Source organism: Hirundo rustica, chromosome 12, assembly GCF_015227805.2.
Source record: "Hirundo rustica isolate bHirRus1 chromosome 12, bHirRus1.pri.v3, whole genome shotgun sequence".
In the NCBI taxonomy this organism is placed as follows: Eukaryota; Metazoa; Chordata; class Aves; order Passeriformes; family Hirundinidae; genus Hirundo; species Hirundo rustica.
The window spans coordinates 447115-470323 of record NC_053461.1 but is presented as its reverse complement, the minus strand read 5'-3'; the positions used below and the strand labels follow the sequence as shown (position 1 = coordinate 470323).

Here is a 23209-nt window from a genome sequence, read left to right as displayed (position 1 = left end):
GGACGGTAACCTGCTTGATGAACGCCTGAGTGCCATTACGGGCTCTGAAGGCAGCAGCCACAGCACCCCAGCAGAGCTCTGGTTGCTAAGCGCAGCTCCAGCGGTTCTGGTCTTATCCATTAACTCTGATTTTTAACCTTACAATCCTTCCTGACAGCACAGCTTGAGCTCAGCACGCTTGGTTTTGCACGAGGGCTACTGCCCAAGAGACACGGCTTTCCTCTTGGCAGGGCTGGCGCCGGCTGAGTACATCCGTGATGGGAACAGCGCGTCACAAGGTGGCTGGGCTTAAAATAACAAACCTTGGGATGCAAGCGGGAGCTCTGACAGCGTGTGCCTTTTGCCACTGAGCAGGAAGAGCAGATGGTTTCACTACACACATGTACTTATCAGGACACAGAAATAACCTGGTTCAGAGCTTGACGAGCAGAGCAAGGGAGACCCCTGGTTTCCAGCCCCTGCCAGGGAAGGGCAGCACGGTCAGCACCGTGCCCTTGGCAGCTGAACACCATCAGGCACTGTGTGACCCAGCATCTCCCGTCCTCTGGGAGCAGAGACGAGGCCATGTACAGCAAAGGCATCACTCAGCAGACACTGATCATTGAAGAACCCCACCGACTGCTGCTTCTGTTGTTTCTCATTGGCTTTTAAACTTCATACAAAAAATAATGATTCAAAAGACGAGAAGCCATCCGCTTCATGAAAGATCTACTATCTTGCCATCTATATATTTAGTAGTAATCCTGAATGCCCATTTATTATGCATTTTTCCCAGCTTGCCATAACCCTCACATGCAATATCCTTGCCAATTATTCTATTACACTATTATTAAGTTGCCAGAATTTGGTTTGTACAGCAAAGATGACAGGATTTTAGATATTAATATTCATTACCTCTCTACATAAATCTTAAGGATCATTTACATTTCTTCAGAAACTTATTTAACATACCTTAATTCCTAGATTTTCTCTTAATTGTCTTCATTACAGCGTTTCATAACTTACTCATTTTTGAGAGCAGCAAAATAATTTAGACACTAGAGGAGAACGAGCATCACTAGTTTATTATAGCCTGGGTGCTCAGAAAAGTTAGAGAAGGCCAATCAGTGCTTCAGACACTGCTCTCTCCTTACATCTTGCAGACTGCCCAAGCCTTGCTGCTCTGTAAGAGAGCCAGCCAAAATAAAGGCGTTCCTGCACCTAGAGCCCTTTCACACCCCACATCTGCACAGCAGCCCAAATCCGTCTTTACTGGCACTGTCAGCTTTGCAGCGAAGCAAGGAACTTTTGGGCGTATGTTCAAATTGGATTTTGCTTTTTAAGAGCTTGGTCAGTCCTGAGCTAGAAGTAGGTCAGTAGCTGAATGCGTCCTGCAGCAAGATTTGCCAGAGCTCCCACAACTAAACCAAGTCAGCAGCAGTGTGCTCAGCCTCCACTGAGAATAAACTCTGGAAAGCAGGATAAATGAAAAGAAAATAGATTAGATAGGCTTCCCCAGTAGCCTAAAGAGAACATTCTAGGTTTACAAGATTAACCTGAAGCAGACCTCCAGCACTCAGCTACTTCACCAAAAAAAGGCTATAGTACCCTCTTTTCAGGACAGAATTCTCACGAGGACAAATGACAACTGCAAATAAAATCACTATTTTAATACTGAAATGACCTTGTAACCTGAAATGCCACTATGTTGTATGAGTTTTAAGAAGTAAGAAGTTTGTGAGTAGGTGTGCTCAGGTATTATTCAAGCAGGGTAAATACTGATTCCCACAAAGTAACTGGCATAGATAAAAAGCTTTTCAAATATCATTGGGAGACTATCATCTTCGCTACAACGTACAGAAACATTTTATAATCACAAATGGGAAGAGCAAAGGTAATGAATATAAAGATTACAACTGATACTTATTTTTATCCTTTTACACACAAAGCCTGTGAATGATGATTTCATACATTTGAATATCTGATTCTTAAATTCAGCATAGTGACAGCAGACTCCTACATTTAAATACAAGTACTGCTGCTGCCGTGTACTGAATGCTTCAGCACTCCTGTAACCTTTACAAGCTGCTACTGTAAAGTTCAGTCATTTCCCTGTATGCATTCATTATAACAAAAACACTCTAGAACAAGGGCTGGAATGACAGTAATTCCTGGAAACTGAAGACGTAAAAAGACAACTTTCAGATTAATGAGAAGATTAACATCCACACCTCTGAACAAGTCAAAGGATCTTTTGACAAGGCTGTATGCAGAAGTTTAGTCTGTCCTCACCCACGTCTACCTTTGGTTACATTACACCCTGATTTCTGTGGGGTTTAAACCAGGTTTTCATATGTCAATACCTGAAGGACACAAGATAGCTGCAAATTTCCCTGAGGTACCTTCAGGGACACATTCGGGAAGCCAGGGCAAGTTAACCTGTGCACCTCTCATTTTTGAAAAAAGCAGGCAGATTTGTACGTGTGTGCAGAGGATAGAGGTTTCCTGAACTCCAGTTCTGCCATACACAGAAATGGCATCACAAGCTGACATCACTTGCTGCAGGTCTGGCAGCAGCTTTAAGCAGACATTCAAAACCAAACCTCAGAGCTTGCTCAGAAATGGCAGCATTTATAGTTCTTAAACTACGATAGGAAATAAAATTTCAAATTAACAACATCTTTTTCTCTTATCCATGGCATCAAATAGGCCCAAAATTCCTCTGGCATCAGCTATGCTGACAGGATCTTAGCAACAACTCCCATTCACATCACAGCACAAGCGGCTCCGAAGCCACAGCAAAGAGAAGAGGGATAAAGAGGGTTCTGCAGTACGTACATTCTGGTGGAAGTCTGTTCTTTCTAAAAGCAAGCCTTTCAGTTTTCTTTCTGCTTTCTGCCAAACTAAACAGGACTCCGTAAACATACTGACGCACTGGCCTATACAGGAGAGCAGCAGGAGGCAAGTCTTTGTTGGCTTCATCTTCTATAGAAACGGCGATTTTGATTTCACCCTTTGGCATGAAAGAAAGCAGAGAAATATGACATGTTACAGTGAATAAAAAGCATTCAGGTATGCATGGGAACCCAATCCAACCCTAATACACGTCAGCTAGTCAAGACAAATGTGATTCAGTAGTAAAGTGGATCTCAGCTCAGGGAAGGATTAGCCCAGCCTGTTTCATTTCCTCCAGGTTCTGTTGCTTTCCTCTTTCCCTTCTCTATCACATACGTATTTGTTTGGACTAGCTACATGTGAAAAAATATTGCTTTTTAATACAGGCAATTGGAAATAGAGCAACGTGCTTTTAGACAGCCAAAGCACATTTGAAGCTGATCTAGATTTCAGGCCATTACTTAAAAAAATATTCATGCTATCTAAAAACACCAGTCTGACTCTTTGCTGCCTTATTTGAAACAGTACTGGGGACTCACTGTGAAAAACAATGCATGAGCACACCTGGACAAAACCCACCTAACTGGGAATTACTCCAGTAAGGTTGGATTTGAATATGTGTATGTAAAAATTTAGCATTTTATACCTTTTAAGAAAAAAGAAAAGGATGAAAGAACCTTCCAACATTTTCTCTTAAAACAGCAACACTGTTTTCTATAACTGTACATCCAAACACGTTAAGATATTCTTGGAAAATGACTGACTGCGCTACCCCCAAAAATCAACCTTTATTTTTAACACTGACAAGAAAACACTTCATTGTACTACTTTCTCTTAAAAAAACCCTATTTCAACTATCCCGGTAACGAATGCTGAAGGTGACGCCTTGAAGTGGTTTCATGAGGATATTGTCAGGTTTAACTCGGAAAACACTACCTTAGGTGTAAGGTTACGCCTCAAAGGTCTCCCTCAATAACAGCAACATAACCTGGAACATGTGCCCATCTCTGAAGAATCCCCATGTCCCCACAGGGTTCCACAGCTCTGCACCTGGGTCCCAGAGAGCGCTGCAGCTCCAGGCTGAGCCACAGGCGCTGGCAAGGGCCCTGCAGGAAAGGCCCTGGGGGTGCTGGAGGCAGCAGCTGAACAGGAGCCCAGGTGGGCAAGAAGGAGCAGGGCACCTTGGCCTGTTCCAGCCCTGGGGTGGCAGCAGGACCAGGGCAGTGCCCGTCCCCTGTGCTGGCACTGCTGAGGTCCCACCTCCAACCCTGGGGTCAGTTTGGAGCCCCTCACAAGAAGAAAGAGCTCGAGGGTCTGGAGCGTGTCCAGAGAAGGGCACGGAGCTGGGGAAGGGGCTGAGGGAGCTGGGAAAGGGGCTCAGCCTGGAGAAAAGGAGGCTCAGGAGGGACCTCCTGGCTCTGCACAGCTCCCTGACAGGAGGGGACAGCCGGGGGCTCGGGCTCTGGGAACAGGGAACAGGGACAGGAGGAGAGGGAATGGCTCAGGTGTCAGTGGTGGAATCCCCATCCCTGAAGGGATTTAAAAGCCATGTAGATGTGGCACTTGGGGACACAGCTCAGTGGTGGCCTTGGCAGTGCTGGGTTAAAAGTTGTACTCAATGATCCTAAAGATCTTTTCTAACCTAAATGATTCTGTGATTAAACATCAAGTGGTATTTAAAGATGCTAAGAATATCTGGCTATGCAAAGTGTGAAACGGAACTGGCATCAATGGTATTCACAGACCTTTTGACTCTTCTTGTCTTTGACAAAAATGTGTAAGAACAGTACAGCAACACAAGCTGTGGTACCAAACAAATGGGAAATAGAAAACCCAAACCTCAACCTCGAAGCAGTAACTTTTAGTTTGTTGGATTTCAGATCTTACTGTCCTGAGGAGGATTTTTAAGGTGAATAAAGGTTAACAGGCATGGGGACAGGGCCATTTTGCTAACTGCTGGTACAAAAGGGATTTCTTAGAGCTGCCGTGTTTCTCTCAGGGCCAGCTATCAGTAATGGGAGGGATCAGATGGGGAGAGAAAACTATCTCAGTACTTCTGAGCACTGAAAATAGAAAAGACTTGGCACAGACACCAAAGTACATACGCAGGCATTTTTAGATGGAAATGGACCCTGCATAAACACATGCACACAGACATACACACCCATGCATAGAGGTATGTACAATAACTGCAAATAGTTGGGAAAAAAGAATTAATTTTGTAAATAAACACTTCTAGTTATAGCCATCTTGTATTTATTGGAACAATAACCATACCAGAGGTTAGAAAAGAGAGGGGAAACTGGCTCAAACGACTAAAAAGGGACCAAGTAAGAGCATTAAAAAGGATGCAAAAATCTGATACTCTTTAGCCAGAAATGCCAGGGCAATTATCTTCTCAGAGTCATTATGTCACAGTACCTCATTTTCAAATATCATACCTTGGTTAGGACATGAAAGATGTAGGGATACATTAACCCCTTCTTGTGCCTGTGCTCTGCCACTCGTAATACTTCAGGTGCTACCGGAGGTAATGGAGGGGTGGTAATATCCATGTGGTTTCTGGTGGGCATGGACAAGAGGCATGGGATTTGTGGATTACTGGTTTGATTCCCTTTGACATCAGCTGCCTGACTTCCTGAAGAAGCACTAGAGGAACCTTCTGCCTGTAACAGAACATACAAAATAAAGTGCTTTGGATGTGTCCAGAAACATACCAGGAGATCAGCCAAGAGAAACAGCAAACTTCCTCCCTCACCCCCAAAGAAAAAATTAAATCTTCACATCACGCTGTTGCAGTGTGCAGAATACATTATCCAAAGCTGGCTGCAAGGTTTTCAGGAAACCTTCAGCCATTGTTTGCTAGTAGAACCAAACTACTACGAAAATAAATATTATGATAAAACTTTTAACTTATTAACAGCAACAGAAATTACAATTCTCTAAAAATTTAAACTGCATAATGCAGAAGTGGACCGATGGCCTTTTAATGACCTGTGAATGGCCTCTTAACTCAGTATTTCCGAGATAGTCCCAACTCGATGTGTTAACTGACAGTCACATAGTCTGTAATTTATCTAGACTTCCATAAACATAGCCCTTCTCAGCTTGTAATTCTAGACAAAACAGGGAAAATTACATGTTTCAATTAAATAACATGTAAAATACATAGTGTCTAAATTCAAAAGCCTGGTAAATGTTGTTGGTTATTTTAGCTCTTTGGGGTTTTTTTAAACATAAAAGCTCTTTGTCTGAGAAGACTGGAAGGGAAAATGGCGAAGTTTTCTGACTGAAAGACTGAAGTGGCATTCTATTCCAGTTCTAGAAATGCAGTTCATAAACTTATGGGAAAAATATGATGCATAACAATATACTGTAAACCTCCCAGCCTTCATAAGGATTTTATGTTGAATTCTCACACAAACAAACAAGCAAAAATTCAGAGTTCATTCCTAAAAATCCTGATCTTCAAAACTAAAAGCTGGGTTTAGCTTAAGAGTTCACGTTAGCTTCATGCCTATAAATTATTACAGCTATAGTAAAAACTTTAGAGAGCAAAAGTTGATCAGTTGATGATACATCATGCATGAGTATTTTCACAGTATGAGTAAAGAAGTTCACATGCTTCCTAAGACTTGAAAAGCAAAGCTGAAAGGGAAATGGCCAAAGCATGAAACCCCACAGAACATGTAACATGAAAAATAGGCCCAAACAAGCTCAGGTGGTTCACTTCAGACCCATGAAAAGTACAAACCTGAAAGCAAACAACAAAAAAAACCCCACAAAACTTCCAAAAGTTTTCTACAGAAAGGTGTAGGTAGTAAAAACATGCTCTAGCAAAATATCAAAGGGCAACCTTCTTTTCAGATGACACTTTAATCACACAATCAAAGAGGATGTTACTGAAAGATTGTATTTTAGTTGGTAATAAAGACTTGAGTTATAAAAATGAATATAGATATACAAAATGGTTAAAACCTGAAAACCAGAACACTTCCAAAACAACATGCTAATACCAAATGCTTTTATATCACACTTGCATTAAACCTGTGTTCCAGTATCAAATATTTCTGTATCAGGTTAAAGATTTTTTCCCCCTGTCTTCTACTACCCCGACAACTCTAAGTCAGCGATACTGACCACAGCAAGAAGTTTACAGACCTATCAATTACTGGGAGCACACTGGGATGAAGACAAAAGCCCCCACATGAGAGCAATGCTTTCCCTGCCTGCAGTACCCTGCCTCTTCCTGCATCTGCTCCAGCAACACCCCAACACTTAAGCTCAGGAAACACCACAGTTAAAAGGTGATTCTTTCCTTTAGAAATATGGATCCAGCCAAATGAGAGGAGCTTACCTTTGTCATGTAGAATCACACTGTGAGGTAACTGCAAGGAATTCTGACATTTAAGTCAGGTGAAAGGAGTGTCAAGACTGCTCCTACCTACCTGACCTATGGTGGATTTTCAGCACTTTACTTCAGAAATTCACATAGCTCACTCAGTTGAAACCTTCACAGAATCACAGATTGGAAGGGACCTTTGAGACCATCTTGCCATGGCCAGGGACACCTTCCACTATCTCATGTTGCTCCAAGCCCTGTCCAGCCTGGCCTTGGACACTTCCAGGGATGGGGCAGCCTCTCTGGACAATTTCTTAAGGAGGTACCACCACTTTTCTCAGTCATTAATGTCCACCTCTCCAGGAAATGATTTCATTTACAAAATGTACTCTCAATCCTTCCGGTTGTGCTCAAAAGATACTTCTGCGTTCTCCTGCTACTGAGGGCTGACCAAGAGGTTTGATAAAGCTCGGGAGCATTACTACATTAAACTGGATATATTTAAGTCAGCCTGTGCATACGTCTCTTGCAAGGTTTAGTGAGTGCTGGTACAGCTCTGGCTCTGTGGGGGCTGTCTCTGGGAAAGGACACGCTCAGGGCTGGGGGACCCACAGGGCTGCACACTCGGCCCAGCCCAGCAGAGAGAGAAGAAAGGAACCTAATAGGTCAAATTAGCATTTGCATACGGTGACTAATCCCCAGGCAGACACAGTTATCGTACAGGCGTAGTCTGCAGAAATAATAACCCGATGGATGAAATCATCCACTTGATATTTTAAGCACAAAAGCCCATTTACTGGAATTCCTACGCCAAAAGTACAGGGAAAATGTTTGCTCACAGTGTAGTAACTCAAGACCAGGAGTTTTTGAGAGTTAACAGTTGGTGTACAGCTCCACCATCAAGGCACAGACATATTAAGTGTAAATGCTCTGAATGTTCATTCCAAACACAGATCAAACCTTCAATAGAGACCATCACGTTCTTGATTTGAACATGGTTTGAAATCTCAAATTTAATAATGACAAATCTTCATCAAGGGCTTATCTAGCCCATCCTTACCTAGTTAAGCACCAACACTAAGTGGCCCCATGGAGTTACTCTACAAGTATTATGTGAAATTCCTACCATGTAATTATAAAGGACTTCTAACTCCTCAGCTGAGCTCTAATGCATCTGCAGTGACCTGTGGCCACCACTGACGGTGTCAGAGCTGTGCTTACTGCCCCGCGGGATACAGGACATGGACTCGGACTCCACAGACACTCAGACTGTCACACTCCTTCCTAAAAGTCCAACATGCAGTACTGGAAACGCAGAGAGTAACATCTGAGGGTGAGATTGTTGACTAAGGGCCAAATAAGGCTATTGATTTGTTCCTGGTTTGTACCTAGTATTTTCTAAAACATCCTATTTCGGGTTTGTTTTTACGAATATGCTACAATGTCCTTGGAAAACTTTCTCCAGTACTCTAAAGCTGTTGTTTTGCAATTCACAAAATGTACGGGTTTGCACTAAATACTGTGGATCAATACCAAAAATCCTCCTCCGAGTTTGCTATAAAGCTTTAACACACAGTAATAAAGTGTGATGCCTAGAATTTAAGGAAATACCTTTGTTTGGTCTCCCAGCTCTCCACGCGTTTGACCTTCTGACTGGGTTCCTGGTTTTTCCCAGCCTATTTTGTTCCCACTGACATGGCTGAAGGACAAATGAAAGAAAAACATCACACTAAAGTGCAGTCTGAAAGACAGTAAAATAAATCCTTGGTGTCTGTGACTGTAATTTTGGGCAAGATATCCTGATTTTAAGGGATACTTTCTATTAAAAACGTCCATTTGCAGAAGTCTTGAAAAAAATTTCTGACATTCACATTACATTACGCATAAATTTAGGACATGTAAACACTACAAGTTCAGTGAAGTTCTGTAGATTCTAGCTTCTGAAATTTTAATGAATTATACTGTGAAGCAGGAATATTTTTTATACAAAGTAAAGGACTGGAAGGCTTTATGACATTTACCAAAACCTCACTCTCTCACTAAAACATAAGGGCAGAAGAGAAAAAACACCCAACACTATTTGGTTTTGGATTCCTCCTTAAGGAACAAGGCGATGAGATTGAACCATGCACACGACTGCAGTCACAGACACCCAAGACTATCTTTTTAAGGTTTATCATATCACCAATTTGCGGATTTCTGCAAAGTCCAACTCTGCCAGGAGTTGCACTTCGATGATGCTCGTGGGTCCCTTTCAGCTCAGAGCATTCTATGATTGATTCTATGATTCTTACTTTCAGGATACAGGTAAATGATTTTGAAAATAAATTTATTTTAACAGAAGCTGAGTAAGAGAACATCCTCACGAGAAACTTACTTCACTGCACCCCCATTGCCTTCATCATTGTCAGAGGACGAAGATGTAGAAGAGGCAGGAAAATAGGTTGAATCCACATGATTAGGGCTCCCGCTCTGGGCTGGATTTATTGGAGACGACCGTTCATACAATGGTGTGTGTTTTCCTTCATGAGGAATGTTACTGTAATTGTTCTGCTCAGACAGACTTTTCCCACCTGCTTCCAAGGTGATGGCTGGCTCAGAGAGGCTGTATGGGTATGGACCCTGGCCTTGGGCCCCTCCCTGACTGGACATCTGCTGGGCCTAAAATAAAGGGATCTCTCTTAAGTGAAGGATACTAAGGCTTTGCTTTTAAAACAAAATACATTCTTTAATCAGGTGGCCTTTCCCAAATGGATGCATTAAAACTCAGACATCTTGAGCACCCACAAAAACTGTTCCACCAGAGTGTGTAGCATCACTTTAGTTCCAGATTTAAAATCCAGTCAGTGACTGCCCACACTGAAAAAGCTGGCTACACCTTTCCCACCTGGATTCCAGTTTGCTGAGCACAGCAGGCCTCTCCCAAGGAACAGGGCAGAAGCTGTACTTACCACAGGTTTTGCTTGTAGTGAGGTCTGTGGAATGTTAAGCATCTGAGAAGGAACATATGGTGGCACTATCCCAGGCATACCAAACTGATTCGGTCTGGCTGCTGTATTGCAGGGGAGGAGGGGAAAGGAGAAGGAAAAAAAATGAAAAAAACCAAGCACTCATGAAAACACTTAGTATTTGACACAAATCTTACCCCGTTTGTCCTTTTGTTTCTATGGTTTATATAATTCTTGTTCTGTTAGCATTCCTGTTTTCTCCTATGCCTTAAGTCCGTTTTATTCATTTTTATCTTTCAATAAAAATACCTTGTAGCTTGTGAAGTGTATTTTATGTATCTCACCTTCTTTCAGGTCTTTGTATCTCTCATTGCTGCACATTCCTATTCTATCTGGGAATCAAAGGCAGCTTACAAGAAAAAAACTCCCAAGAGATTTCATAATGGAGACGCTGCCAACGTCACGCAGATACAGAATGCTGGCATTTTGTCATTTGAATATTTGACCTAGAGTAGCCTCTAAATTTTAATGCAGGTCTCTGGATGTAAATAATGACACCCCACACCCTCAAAAAGAGCAGGAAAATCTGTGTCAGTGTACCAGTGTGGTAACTGAAGACCTTTAGAAAATTTCAGCTAAAATGACATTTTAGTGTTAAGATTGGGGCAGCAGTAGGAAATCCTGTGATCACACATTTTAATTTTTAAGCCTTGAGAATAATCTGCAACACCACAACAATGTGTGGCTGCAATTTGAGCAGGTTCGTTATGACACCAAAAAATCAAAGACTATAAAGGGATTTCTAAAACATGCCAACAAGGCCAGTAAGAAACACTAAATATGTTTTAATGACTAGAAACAGCAACCGTCCTCATGAACGGAACCACACTTCAGTTGTTCACAGCGTCATTCTCTCACAAGTCCCAATGTCAGAATGGATGCCACAACAGGCAAGAAGTAATCCAAGTTGTTCTCTTCTGGGACAAGAACACAACCTCAGCACATATCCTATGAAAACCTTCTTCTGAAACCTCCTCTCTGCAGGTCAAAGGGAATTGCCAGAAGATATAAACATTTCTGTAAGATGCTGGCACCAATACCATTTCTGATTCAGGGTTACCTCAAGTTTAGTTAAAGTGAAAAGTCTGGCTGATGTCATTACTTACCCAGGTAATGTGGTGGATGAAATGGCATAGGTTTATTAGTTGCCGAGTAATAAGCAACCGCTCTCTTAAACCGAGTAACTTTGTCATCTGTTCTAGACTAAAATAAAAAAAAAGAAAGGAAAAAAACCCAAAAAAGATCTGTCAGAAGCACGTCCAGGTTTGTCACCTGTAGGTCAGCACAGGGCTTTACAGTAGTTAATGTACACCATGTCTCGGGATTAATGCCTATGGACCTTCCAGGGCAGCAGCACTGCTCCAGTACAGGAAGTGTTATGTCAGCCCATGTAAGGATAAAGTTTAAACATTCAGTCTTCATCTACAGCTGATTCTCAAAGGCAGCGCACACAGCTAGGCTACAAACCCCTCTGGTTATAAAGAATTTAAAGCACTGAAGGTAAACACGGTATCTTCACCTTCAGAAAGCACGAAACATGAAATACCAACAGATACGTATTATCAACTGATCAAATCACTATTTTATCAAGAGCAATTCTTCAACACAAATGTACAGCAAAATTCATTAAAAGAAACTAGACAATATTTGGCTTTGTACTTTACCTGCGAATGCTGAAAAACATCTTTTGCTATGGCATCCAAATCCGTGGTGTCCTGAATGTTGCGGACGTAGTCGGCTACGGCTTTGATCACTACGTCACACGGCGGTAAAACTAACTGGTGAGCACGTACCTGTGAGCAAGGGAGGCACGTGAGCGGGGCAGGGCACACACAGAACCCTCCTCTGACAGGGGCTGCAACGAACTCCCTGCTCCCACATCTGCTGTCCAGCTGTACTGGGCCTTCAGCTCAAACAGTAACTCACACAATTACAGTGTACTTATATACGTGTGAAACCTCACCTCTATGTAAACCTGCTGCTTAAGTATCTGCTCCAACCACAAACAAGGGCAACAGTGCTGATTCTTTCGCTGCTTTCTAGTTGCACATTTCCTCCAGTACGAAATGCTTCATCTAATTCGTCACGCACCATAATCAAGATGATAATCCCGTATCATTCATCATATATCCACATATATATGCCAGGAAATATTTTGACAGTGTTTATTTTCGGAGTGTAAAGCGAGAGCAGAATTGATGAAAAAGACCCATTGGAAACCCTGGATTCCATCTCAGCACCCAATAGGTTATTCCCGAAAATAAACAATGACTTGGCCTATGATTATGGGAATGGTTGCTCCTGTATGCCCTGTGTAATCCTACGTGGGGAGCAGAAGCTTCAGACCAAGGAACCACCCTGGACCTCTGCAGAATTCCAGGCAGGGAGCAGCGCTGCCAGCTGGGTCTGAAGAATCCCTCAACCATCAGCAGCTTCTGCTCCCATCCCAAGTGCTGCACAGGCTCACAGGACCAGGAACAAGGTCTCCAAACACATGTCCTACATTCTAGAGGAAGCCTGAGCAATTTCTAAAAATTCTGGCTAGAACCTCTGCGCAATTCTGAAGCACTCTGCCTGGGCCTATAGGGGCAGATAGGTTTTTGCTTTTGACATCCTTTAATCAGTTTGCAGAATCCAGTGATTCAGAACCTGAGAGATCGCTATTATGATTTACCAGTGTTATTTTTAAGACACAAAAAATTTTGAAAAATCTTTATTCGTCTTTACGACATTCTGCACAGAGAGATCATACTTTACTAGAAAACGGTGCAATTCAGTCTTGTCAGAAACATTTATGCAAAATTCTGATCAATACTTCGTTAATTTTACCTCTGCAAATTTAAAACCCGTACCACAACTCCTTTTATATGGTGTCTACCATATGTGATTATTTTCTTCCCTGCCCTTATCTGATCTATTTATGATGTGATTTCTTACACTGCCCTCTTCATATTTAGACATGGAATTTTTGCCAGATACCCATTTTTATTAATTTCCTTCTCCTAATGTCCAAGTGTCAGGATATTCATTCTATATCTGGTCATTCTCTACCACAGATGAGCTCTATATTTTATATGCCTAAATTAAACATAGAAACAACGGTTAAGGGACCTTAAAAGTCCGTCCAGTTCTAACCCTTGCCGTGGCCAGGGACCTTCCACCAGCCCAGGTGGCTCCAAGCCCCAGTGTCCAACCTGGCCTTGGGCACTGCCAGGGATCTAGGAGCAGCCACAGCTGCTCTGGGCACTGTGTGCCAGGGCCTGCCCACCCTCACAGCCAAGAATTTCTTTCTAATAACTAACCTAAACCTGCCCTCCCCTTCAGGTTAAGACCATTCCCCCATGTTCTGTCAGTCCATGCCCCTGTGAAAAGTGAACACTTAAGAACAGTTTTGTTTAGTGTAGTCAGTAGCAGGGTAATTATTTTTATCTCATATACTAAAATCTAAGTTTACACTAGTGTGCACTCTGAATATAGACAACAATACTAAAAATAATCACACTCATATGTAAGCTTAGAGTCACAAATACTGGTGATGAAATTTTTGCCCACATTTTGCCAGAAGAAGGAACAGATTTTTCTTCTCCCTGGTAATCCAAGTCAGTTGCTGAACACCTCCCATTTTCCTCATATGTGTAACAATTATCCATCTCTAAAACAGCTGAATCATTCCATGGCTGTGTCATGCTGGATGTGCTCTCTGCAGAGCCCTTGCAGAAACCCTGCTCTGCTCCCTGAGTGTTCCTGCAATCTCTGCTTGGAAACACAGTGGATGACAGGAGTAAGCAATCTCCTGTTAATTTATGTGATCTCCACGATGGCAATACTGAATAAACCATATAAAGCTGGCATCAAGAGAGGACATCACATCACTCTGACACTAACAGCCAGCTCTGGCCCTGGAAGTTTGTAGCCTAAGTGAGGTCTACCAAGGGCTCACTTTGCATATTGCTCCCATTTAGGTGCCTGTAAACAGCCTCAAGATCCCACCAGAGCATACTCTTAAATCCTGAAGTGAGACCTTCTGGAAGTATGTTTTACAGATCTAGAGACATTTCACATACTGGGACTTTCTTCTGTTTCAAAGATATCCACTGCATGTGTGAGGACATTCCCAAAACTAAGAGTATCATGACCTATGCTACAGGAAAGTTTGAAATGAAAATGATGAAATAAGATGTACTTTCCTGATATTAAAGAATAAAATATCTTTCCATTAATTTCAGAACTTTCCAGAAATCCAAAACTGTAGATTTTCTACTGAACTACAAAGAATGTTTCTAATCCTGTGTGCATTAAAATACAAGTCTTACTGTATGTTAGGGATAGGAAAAATTCAGACTTGCAGTGGAAGTTACAGAGCAGGTGTTGGTGGTTCAAACCTACTTTTAGTGTCACACAAAGAATTTTAGAGCAAAAGCAGCAGCATGTTTTACCAATTTCTTATTAGAAGTTACTTTTGTCCCTTATCCTCTAGAGAAACCTTTCAGAAAAGCAACAACACAGAAAATCAATTTTGGAAGGCAAACATGGGTGTGGGTCCCATAATTGCAGGCAATCAGGCTGGAGAGCTTACACCTGAGGGAGGCCCAGTCTCTTTGCTAGTTGTAAAAGGAGTCCTTCAGTCTGTGACAGAGCATTGACAAAAATCACAAGTCACTTCTTTGTGCACTCTGAAAAGACCACGTGAGGAAAGGCAATGAATTCCAGAGGGATATTTGTCAAAACGAGAGGCAGAGTAACATTACAAACATAGAAGCAACAAGATAAAAATGTCTTAGGTTTGACAAAACAGATTTGCAAAAATGCTTTTTTGGAAGAGAACAGACTCACATAAGCACAAGTCCACGGGACGATCGATAGTGTAGAACATACCTGAACTACACTTGGGAAAAGCTCCCTAACTCTGGAACACCCCAGCTGCCCACTGTCTTCAGGAAACAAACCCTGCAGAGACTAATCAACACCATATTTACTGCCGTGCCTGCTGGAAACAGGTAATTGGTTCAGCTTCATTTTCAAACCATTTAAAAGAGACCTCGAACGTTTGTTACTGTGAGGCAACACACAGGGAACATCTTTTTTCTGCTGGTGAGTGAAAAGGCTGAAGATATGAAGACGAACACGAATTATGTCAGAAAGCAAAGGAGAGAGCAGAAGCACAAGCCAAAGATGTGATACAGACAGATTTCACTGAGACCTATGGACAGCTCAGCACGCTCCGAACCTGAGGGCTGGGCTGGCATCCTGGACTCCCTGCCAAGCCCTAGGGATGAGCTGCCTTCAGAAATTCTACTGCTGTACAAGTGAAGCCTTGCACCTGGGCAGGAATAACTCCACAGGCTGCAGATGTGCCAAAAGGGAGCTGGGCTGAAGATGGAGAGCACTGCACTCTGTCTGGGGCTCCAGCCACGAGTCAGAAGAGTTGAGCTGGCTCTGCAGGCCATCCAGATTGTCAAAGAGGCAGGAGCAATTGCTCTGGAAATAAAGGGCTGAGGGAATGGAGCTTATCCAGCACAGCAAAGACAAGGCTTTGCCAATACAGCCTTCCACTACCCACAGAAAGGTAACCGAGCACAGAGAGCCAAGCTCTTCACAGCAGCACGTTGTGCAAGAGCAAAAGACACCAGACACAGCCTGAAACAAGAAGGGCTCAGACTGCACACAAGGCAAAGCATCTCCACCGTCGGGACCGTCAAACCACAGGGCAGGCTGCCCAGACAGGCGGGGCAGTCTCCAGCCTTGGAGGTTTTCAGGACTAGTCTAGGCAGTGCCCTGAGCAATCCGCTCTGACCTCAAGCTGAGCACACTTGTCACAGGAGGCTGTCCCAGATGGCTTCCTGAGGTCCTTTCTGACCGGCATCAGGATGACCCTTGGCTTCAAAAAACCCCACAAACAACAAGCCACTCAGTTAAAGTACATCTTAATAGTGCCACCTTTGTCATCTGAGCAGCAGCAAATTACCTAAGCACCTACTTCACATATTAGTCTCCCTCTGGCAAGCACCCTCTGAAGTCAACAAACAGAGTAAGACAGGAATTTCCTAGAGAGATTCAGAGAAGAAGCCTAACCTGCATATTCTGGATTGCTTTCTAGAAGCATCTCTGCCTTTCCACTGAGAAGCAACAACCAAGGAGATGGAGTTTCCCAGCATACTCTTCTTATTTATAAAGGGAGATTGCATTAAGCCTTGTTTCTAAGGTTACCTTCTGAATGAAGTCAGCACTTCAGTGGTCTGTGCTCCCAAACAAGCACCAGTTCCTTCCAGAGGTAAGAAACCACCCTCCCAAACTCATTCTGACAGTATTACACATTGATCTCGAAGCTCCATACTGCAACCAGTTTTTCCAGAATAAGAACCAAATTGTCTCTGTCTAAAAGATAAATCCCAAGGCACACAAACAAAAAGCAGGATAATGCCGGTTTACAAACAAGGTCTAGCAATCAGATGATTTCTCAGGAAATCGATCAACTCTTCTAGTTTCAAACCCCTGATTAGGGGGGTCATTTCAGTGAAGTCTGCTCTCAGGTAGGTGACAGGACTCAAGGGCAGGTCTGCACTCTCATGAAATTTTTCCAGAGGTGATCCTGACTCAGAACAGGTCACAGAGCCAGCTTCTGATTCTTTCTCCCTGTTGCAGCAACAGCAAATCATCTCTTCATTTAAATTTGGCCATGGAATCTTCCCAGTTCTGCTGGTTGTTGGTGTCTCCTGAAAGGTTTTTCATCCAGCACACAGAGATGTCCTAACCCCCGGGGTTCATTTCCTTCCAGATGTTAAGTATATGGATTCTTCAGCCAGGTTTCCCATTTTCCTCACATATTCCCACTTCTTCTACTCAGCTGTTCCTGGATGAACACCCCTCCAATTAAAAAAGAGGTAGGGGTTCCTCTGGTTTGCTTTTTTCCCCTCCCCATGGTGACTCCAGGGGAGACCCAGCAATTTCCACCAGCAAAGCTGGTAGTTTCTTTTTTAAGTTACACTTTTTCACTGGTGAACTGGCCAAGCTTCTTTGCAGGTAGAGTATTTTGCTACAGCATAATAAAAGGTTGAAAGAGAATGCAGGAAGTAAATTGTACTTTATTAAACTGTCACAGTTCTCCCTGAAAAGCAACAAATCTGGCCACTGGAACAGAATCTGTCAGCTTTGATGCTCAAGACCATACTGTTCTAAAGACAAAAGATCAAAATCTTTACACAATGAGGAAAAGCCTTCTAAATCCTGAGCTGAATGAGGCGTGGGATTAAAGCCCTTGGTTCCCGAGCATGGAGAACACTCAGTTGTGACTCTTAATAGACACAACAAAGCAAAGTTTGTAAGCACAGCCCAGGAAGGACAACCTGGGGAAACACAACAACTTCCCCCTATTTCTAGGTTTCATGCAGACTTGAGCTTTTTGGGACTGTTCTGAAACCACTCCTTGCTATCAGCCTTGTGGTTAATAGAAATGTTTTTCAGGGTTTTTTTAAGCATTCATAAAATTTACAAGTAATACCGCTTTGTGCAAATGTACACCGAAGAAGTCCCTACAGAGAGTTATGGTGACATCGCTGACATACTAGCATGTCAACGGAATTAAACTCAATTAATGAGCTCCTGAAACAAGTCATCATTTCAAGCCACGAGCACTGTAAAATTAAAGCTGAAACAAACAGGCAGTTGTTCCATTACCTGTAACTAAAGAAATTGGTTTGCTGCAGATGTGTCCTTCCACCTGACACCACTGCCAGGCAGCACAAAGGTGCTGTGCTCAGTTCGGGGCTGTGCACTGAACAAATGGCCAGCAAGCTCTAGTGGAATTCAACAAATCCTGTGTTGTGCTAGCCTTTCCTAAGTCAGAGCACTCATCTGGGGCTTTGCACTGTTAACAGCACAGCAGTTTTCATGGAACCTTTAACAGGCAAATGGGAACTGCTTTCATATCTAATCACACTGGCCAACAGATAAAATCCATCAGGGAGGACTGCCCATGGCAGGCCAGGATGCTCTGAGGGTGCACGGTTCACTTCCTTGGGATGCCAGCTACAAAGTCCAGCTGGCGTTTCCCCTGAACAGGTACATCTAGACGCAAAGATGACAATTATCTAAATTTCATTCAGATAATTCAGTATAAATTTAGAGGGCTTTCCAGGAGATCTACATGTCTGAAGTCATAATCTGACCTGACCGACAAACTAATCAACTCGGGCTAGACCACAGAAAAGAATCACCAGAAAGTTTATCAACCACTTGGCAAGAAGCCCTACATTTTAACCCCTTTAGTAAGAAATGAAAATACAGGCACACTCACTCATTTTTTCACCTCAGATTTTACAAGAAAGTAGCAAACATGCATGCAGGTTTTGTTTTGCCACTGTAATGTGACACTTACCTTTCTAAACACCACGGCAGCAGCAAAATAGAGGATGAGTGTAACATCAAATGTCACAGCTGTTCACTAAGCAATGCATGTACAAGCCTTAAAAATTCTGCTGAAAATCTGGAATCTGGTTTTAAATTCTACCTTTGGCAAAACAAGTTTTCAAGGTTTAATAAACTTTCAGAACACAAGGGGAAAAAGCCCACCTACTTTTGCTGTAGAGAAAACAAAACAGTCTGACAGAATTTACAAAAAAGCAGATTATTTGCTACATGGTACACCTTAAGAGAAAGGCAAATAGACATATCTGTTGTGGCAGAGAGAAAGGTCACTATGATCCCATTCTCTGATGTGTCCAGTTTCCCATTTATAGCCCTCTACTTGGCAGATGCACGAGGCAAGTATGATGAAGCAGCAGAACACACATACTGTAAACTAAGAGCATCAGGCAACTTGTCTCAGCCCCCCCCAAACCTACCAAAGGCCACTTTAGCTTTCTCCTGCAATCTGTTCTCCAGCATATTTACACTTTAAATACCAAAAACGGATTATTACACACAAACTCAGAGCAGCAGAAAATAAAACAAGATGGTACGCAGATACACAGCTCATTATTTTTGATAGCTGAAGAACATGACTAAACAAAACACTCTCCTCTTCAAGAAAGAGGAGAGCAAGAAGCTGCATTCTGCAAGCCAAACCACACTGGAGCTTCATCTCGTGCAGCTGAAGGGCACTGAGGGGGATCACACAAGCTAAGTTTAGCCTTGTGAGGCCAATGACCCCAAGTATCCTCTGCAGCCAGGGACTGGGACACCTGAGAGTGGCTGAGCACACGGGCCGAGCAGAGATGCTCTCAATTAAGCTATCACATTGCTCTTGTTAACCAGTAGCGTTGATTTTAGCTTAATTTCTCCTAGTTATATTAAATTTGTACCTTAAGTGAAGCTAGTGGATGTTCTGGACCAAGTAAACTCCAATGAAAGGAAGCCAAATCTTCATCAGGTAGAATATGATTACCTGGAACATAATGCAGAACTCATTTAAGCGCACTGTAAAACATTACACACCATTTCTACATACAGTAAACAAATCTGCAATCAGTCCTCAACTCCTGATCAAGAGGATTAACAGATTAAACTTGCAGATAGCTTTCTGCTACTCCAGAAAAGCCTAATTAGCATGCTGCTGCTGCAGCAAGAGCCAGTCGGTGCGTGAGGAGCACTCTTCCATGAAACCAGCTCACCTACGGAGCCAGGCACAACACGGGGTCCACCTCAAGCCAGGGTGTCCTGTTAGGGAACCCTCAAGAGATTTCACAGCGCAGGTGCACCAGAGCAAGAACCCGTTCTGTTGCTCCCTGACACATGCTGGCAAGGCTCTCTGCAGCCCAGCACGTGCCGTTACTGATCCACACGGGAGCTGCCCCGGGAATCTGCACTCTGCCCACTGGGCAGCACGGGCCAAGCAGCAAGGCACCGGCCACGTTTATCTAACGGGAACGCCAGAAGCTCCAAGGACACTTAGCAGGTCCCCAGTTCCTGAAGTTTCTTTTGCTGATCTGACCAGGTCAGATGGCACCTTGGGCTGGCAGCAGGGAAGGAATTGGGAAATTATTTTGTTGTTTCCATGGACAGAGATAGAGATTGTATCTACCACACTGCTCATACCTAATGGAAGATCATCTACACTGTTTTTCGGGTTTTTTTTCCAAAGCACATCACACTCAAAAAAAAATTCTTACTAGGAAACATTTAAAAGGTGTATTAATCAAAGACATAACTACTCAACCTCTGATGAAGTTCAGTGGCTGTGGACCCAAATCTTACAAAGAGCTAAACAGAATGTACTAATACAAGTCTGGCAGAAAACTTCAGGATATATTCAATACCTGGCTTTATAGAGCAGCAGCTTATTAGTGAATGCACTGTTCATAAAGAATATGAAAAGATTCTCAGAATATTACAACAATTGTTTTCTTCCTTGATATTTTGTTCGTAAAATCATCTAGTTTGTTTTTAATGCTCTTTAACCTGTGAAAGCCAGGAAAGCTGTCCACTGCCCAGTGACAAGCAGAGGCCTTCTCACAGCGGGAAGTCTTTGTGTCCAATCAATATTTCATCCACTACCGAGATCTCCAGCAAGGAGATGTTATCATTTTTTTTTTCATTAGGAGCTAAACTTTAATCTCTCATCAGAAAGATTCAACAAGTTTGCACATAACAGCCACACTCACTAATCTGATCAAGGTAAGATAAGACAGCCTTTCTAAAAGACTGCAAAAACCTATTGCAGCCAGAGCAGGACAGTTCTGTGGTAACTGACAATCACTCCTGCAGATGCTACCTTTTAAAACAGTCCGGACCTCTCCCCCTTCCACCAAAACCTCAATTTTGCTTGGTCTCCATCTGTCATTGCAGTTAACTCATCCCCCAGAACACTCACAGGCGTGTTTGATTACTTCTCACCACGTAAATTGAAGTGCAGCAGTGTCTTCTGTCATCCAATTAAGAAGTGATGCCTGTACTTACCTTATGTAGTTCTAAAATTTTACTGAGGAGCAGAACAGGACTCCATAACTAAACATATTACAAAGTGCTGTCACAGTGGGAAAAGATCAGCGTTACATAAGCAACCTCTATTTCTTGACCTGGCTGAACAACCTCAACATATATTGATTTTTCCCATTTTAATGGCTTATTTTAGTGTATGCCTTAGGTTTTTTTTAAAGCAATTAGATACTAATTGAAGCCACTGCCCTTTCTAAAGAGTTCACTGAATTAGAGCCCTAAATCTCACACTGGGTTTGTTTTTCTACTTGCTGAAGATTGGGTTGCTTTTCTTTTTTTAAAATTATTCTGAAGCATTTGAGTCAAAAGTTACAAAATAACCCAAATCAACTCCCTGTTTACATCAGCTGCAATTAGAACAGAAATTTTTATGAGCATACTCATAGGCTGCAGGCCACATTTTAATCACCTGTGCCAAGGATACCCTTTATATTACAACACTATAACTATAAATCCCCTCCGGATGAAAGCCCTAAGAAGGAAAAAAACCTGTAAGCCAAGCCAACCAACCACAGCGTACACAGAACCTCATCTGAGAGCAGTCTTTAGAAGTTTGCCTCGTTGATACAGTCAGAAAAATATTTTGAGCGAATATTTCAATAGAGACTTTACCCCTGAACAGAACACAATCCCAAATCACTTGCCATTGAAAACAATTTTTTAATTGCCCAGTTTAGTGTCATTCCTCAGGCTTCTCCAACTGCTCAGTGTGAGACTGAAACTTTGAGGATGATTTTCCTCTTCCAGCGTTCCCCAAATTAACTGTTGGAGTTACTGACAAGAAAGAATGTGAACACGAAGAAATCTTCATTTTCTGGATATAGGGAAATACATCTGCAGCCCTAAAGCTGAATACGGATAGCACAGCTATAGTGATCGTTTGCGCCTGCTGGAATTGCAGACATTAAACCAGCAGCTTAACTGTAATTATTTCAGAATACATTATTTTATTCCTACACAAAGTACTAGCATGGGGAGTTATACTGCTGTACCCAGAAAAAATTCATGTGTCTTCCCATGTCATCAAACGCTCACTCATCCCTTCCCACTGTGCTTTTCTTTATTCTACTTAACAGGACCAAAAAAGACTCACAAAGGCCACAGGAACAAGGCCAGAATAACCTGTGAAGCCAGAGAAGCCTTTTCAGATATTCAACAAAAATATAAAAATTTAGATCAAAAAATGAGCCACCCTAATTTAAACACATTCCATGCTACACATAACTACATGCACACAGGCACTTGGGATTCTATTAAAAAAAAAGTTACTGTATTACCAAAGTTGCAAAAGTTAAAACATGTTGCCAGTACTTTAAGCCAAACTGTATCTGCTTGTTGTCAGCTTATATAATCACTTTCTATCCCAAATACCTAGGGTTCCTAAAATTCACTCATATGAAAATAATGCAAAAGCCCCAAGCACAGGAAGATCTTCGGAGAATCTTCTGTTCTAACCCTGATTTCCATAAACGTTACTCTGTTCTGGTTACTCATACTGAATACACACACACACAAATGCAAAGGAATACTCAGAACTAAACTTGTAGCTGACCTGGGGGTTTTTAACATTTATACCAATTTGACAGGGAGGGGGGAAAACAAACAAATCTCTCTAGAGTAATCATGTGAAATTACTTCCAATTTCTTTCTCCTAAGAACATGCTGAAAAATATTTGGTCATGAAAAGCCAGAGAGAAAAACAACCAAGAGCTTCTTGCATAAAACTGGAAAGCCTTCAGAAACTTTATCAGAACCTTTCTCACCTACTGTTTGATATAAGCAAGCAAAGCCCCAGCAGGCCATGCAGCTGGAATTGTGTGGCGACTTAAAGCCACGCTTCCCATTAAGTCCATAAAGCATATCTGCAAATGGGAAACTGCTTTTCCAGCAGTAATTCTTACTCACTGAACTGGCATGCCCCAATTTATTTATAGACTCCAAAACAAAGCCAAGCAATAGTAGTCTGTCATGCAATTCCTGCAATGGCAGCTCAGCCAACCCTCTGCCTCCCCTCCCTACACCTGTGCAGGCAGGAAAAACACAAACTGACAAA

The 23209-nt window shown here is 42.4% G+C and overlaps 1 protein-coding gene across 3 annotated transcripts in view; it reads right to left on the bottom strand.

The window, feature by feature from the left end:
• FAM120A (family with sequence similarity 120 member A) overlaps positions 1-23209 on the bottom strand; it is a 46704-nt gene that overhangs the window by 16041 nt on the left and 7454 nt on the right. For 2 of the 3 annotated variants that reach the window (XM_040076039.2, XM_040076037.2), the window contains exons 3-10: positions 19524-19606; positions 11889-12017; positions 11331-11427; positions 10168-10268; positions 9594-9877; positions 8828-8915; positions 5316-5540; positions 2818-2992 (exon numbers count right to left, since the gene is read on the bottom strand). In XM_040076039.2, the coding sequence (XP_039931973.1) occupies positions 2818-2992; positions 5316-5540; positions 8828-8915; positions 9594-9877; positions 10168-10268; positions 11331-11427; positions 11889-12017; positions 19524-19606 (1182 nt within the window). The remainder of the gene's footprint in view (positions 1-2817; positions 2993-5315; positions 5541-8827; positions 8916-9593; positions 9878-10167; positions 10269-11330; positions 11428-11888; positions 12018-19523; positions 19607-23209) is intronic. The other variant, XM_040076038.2, reaches the window with a different exon arrangement.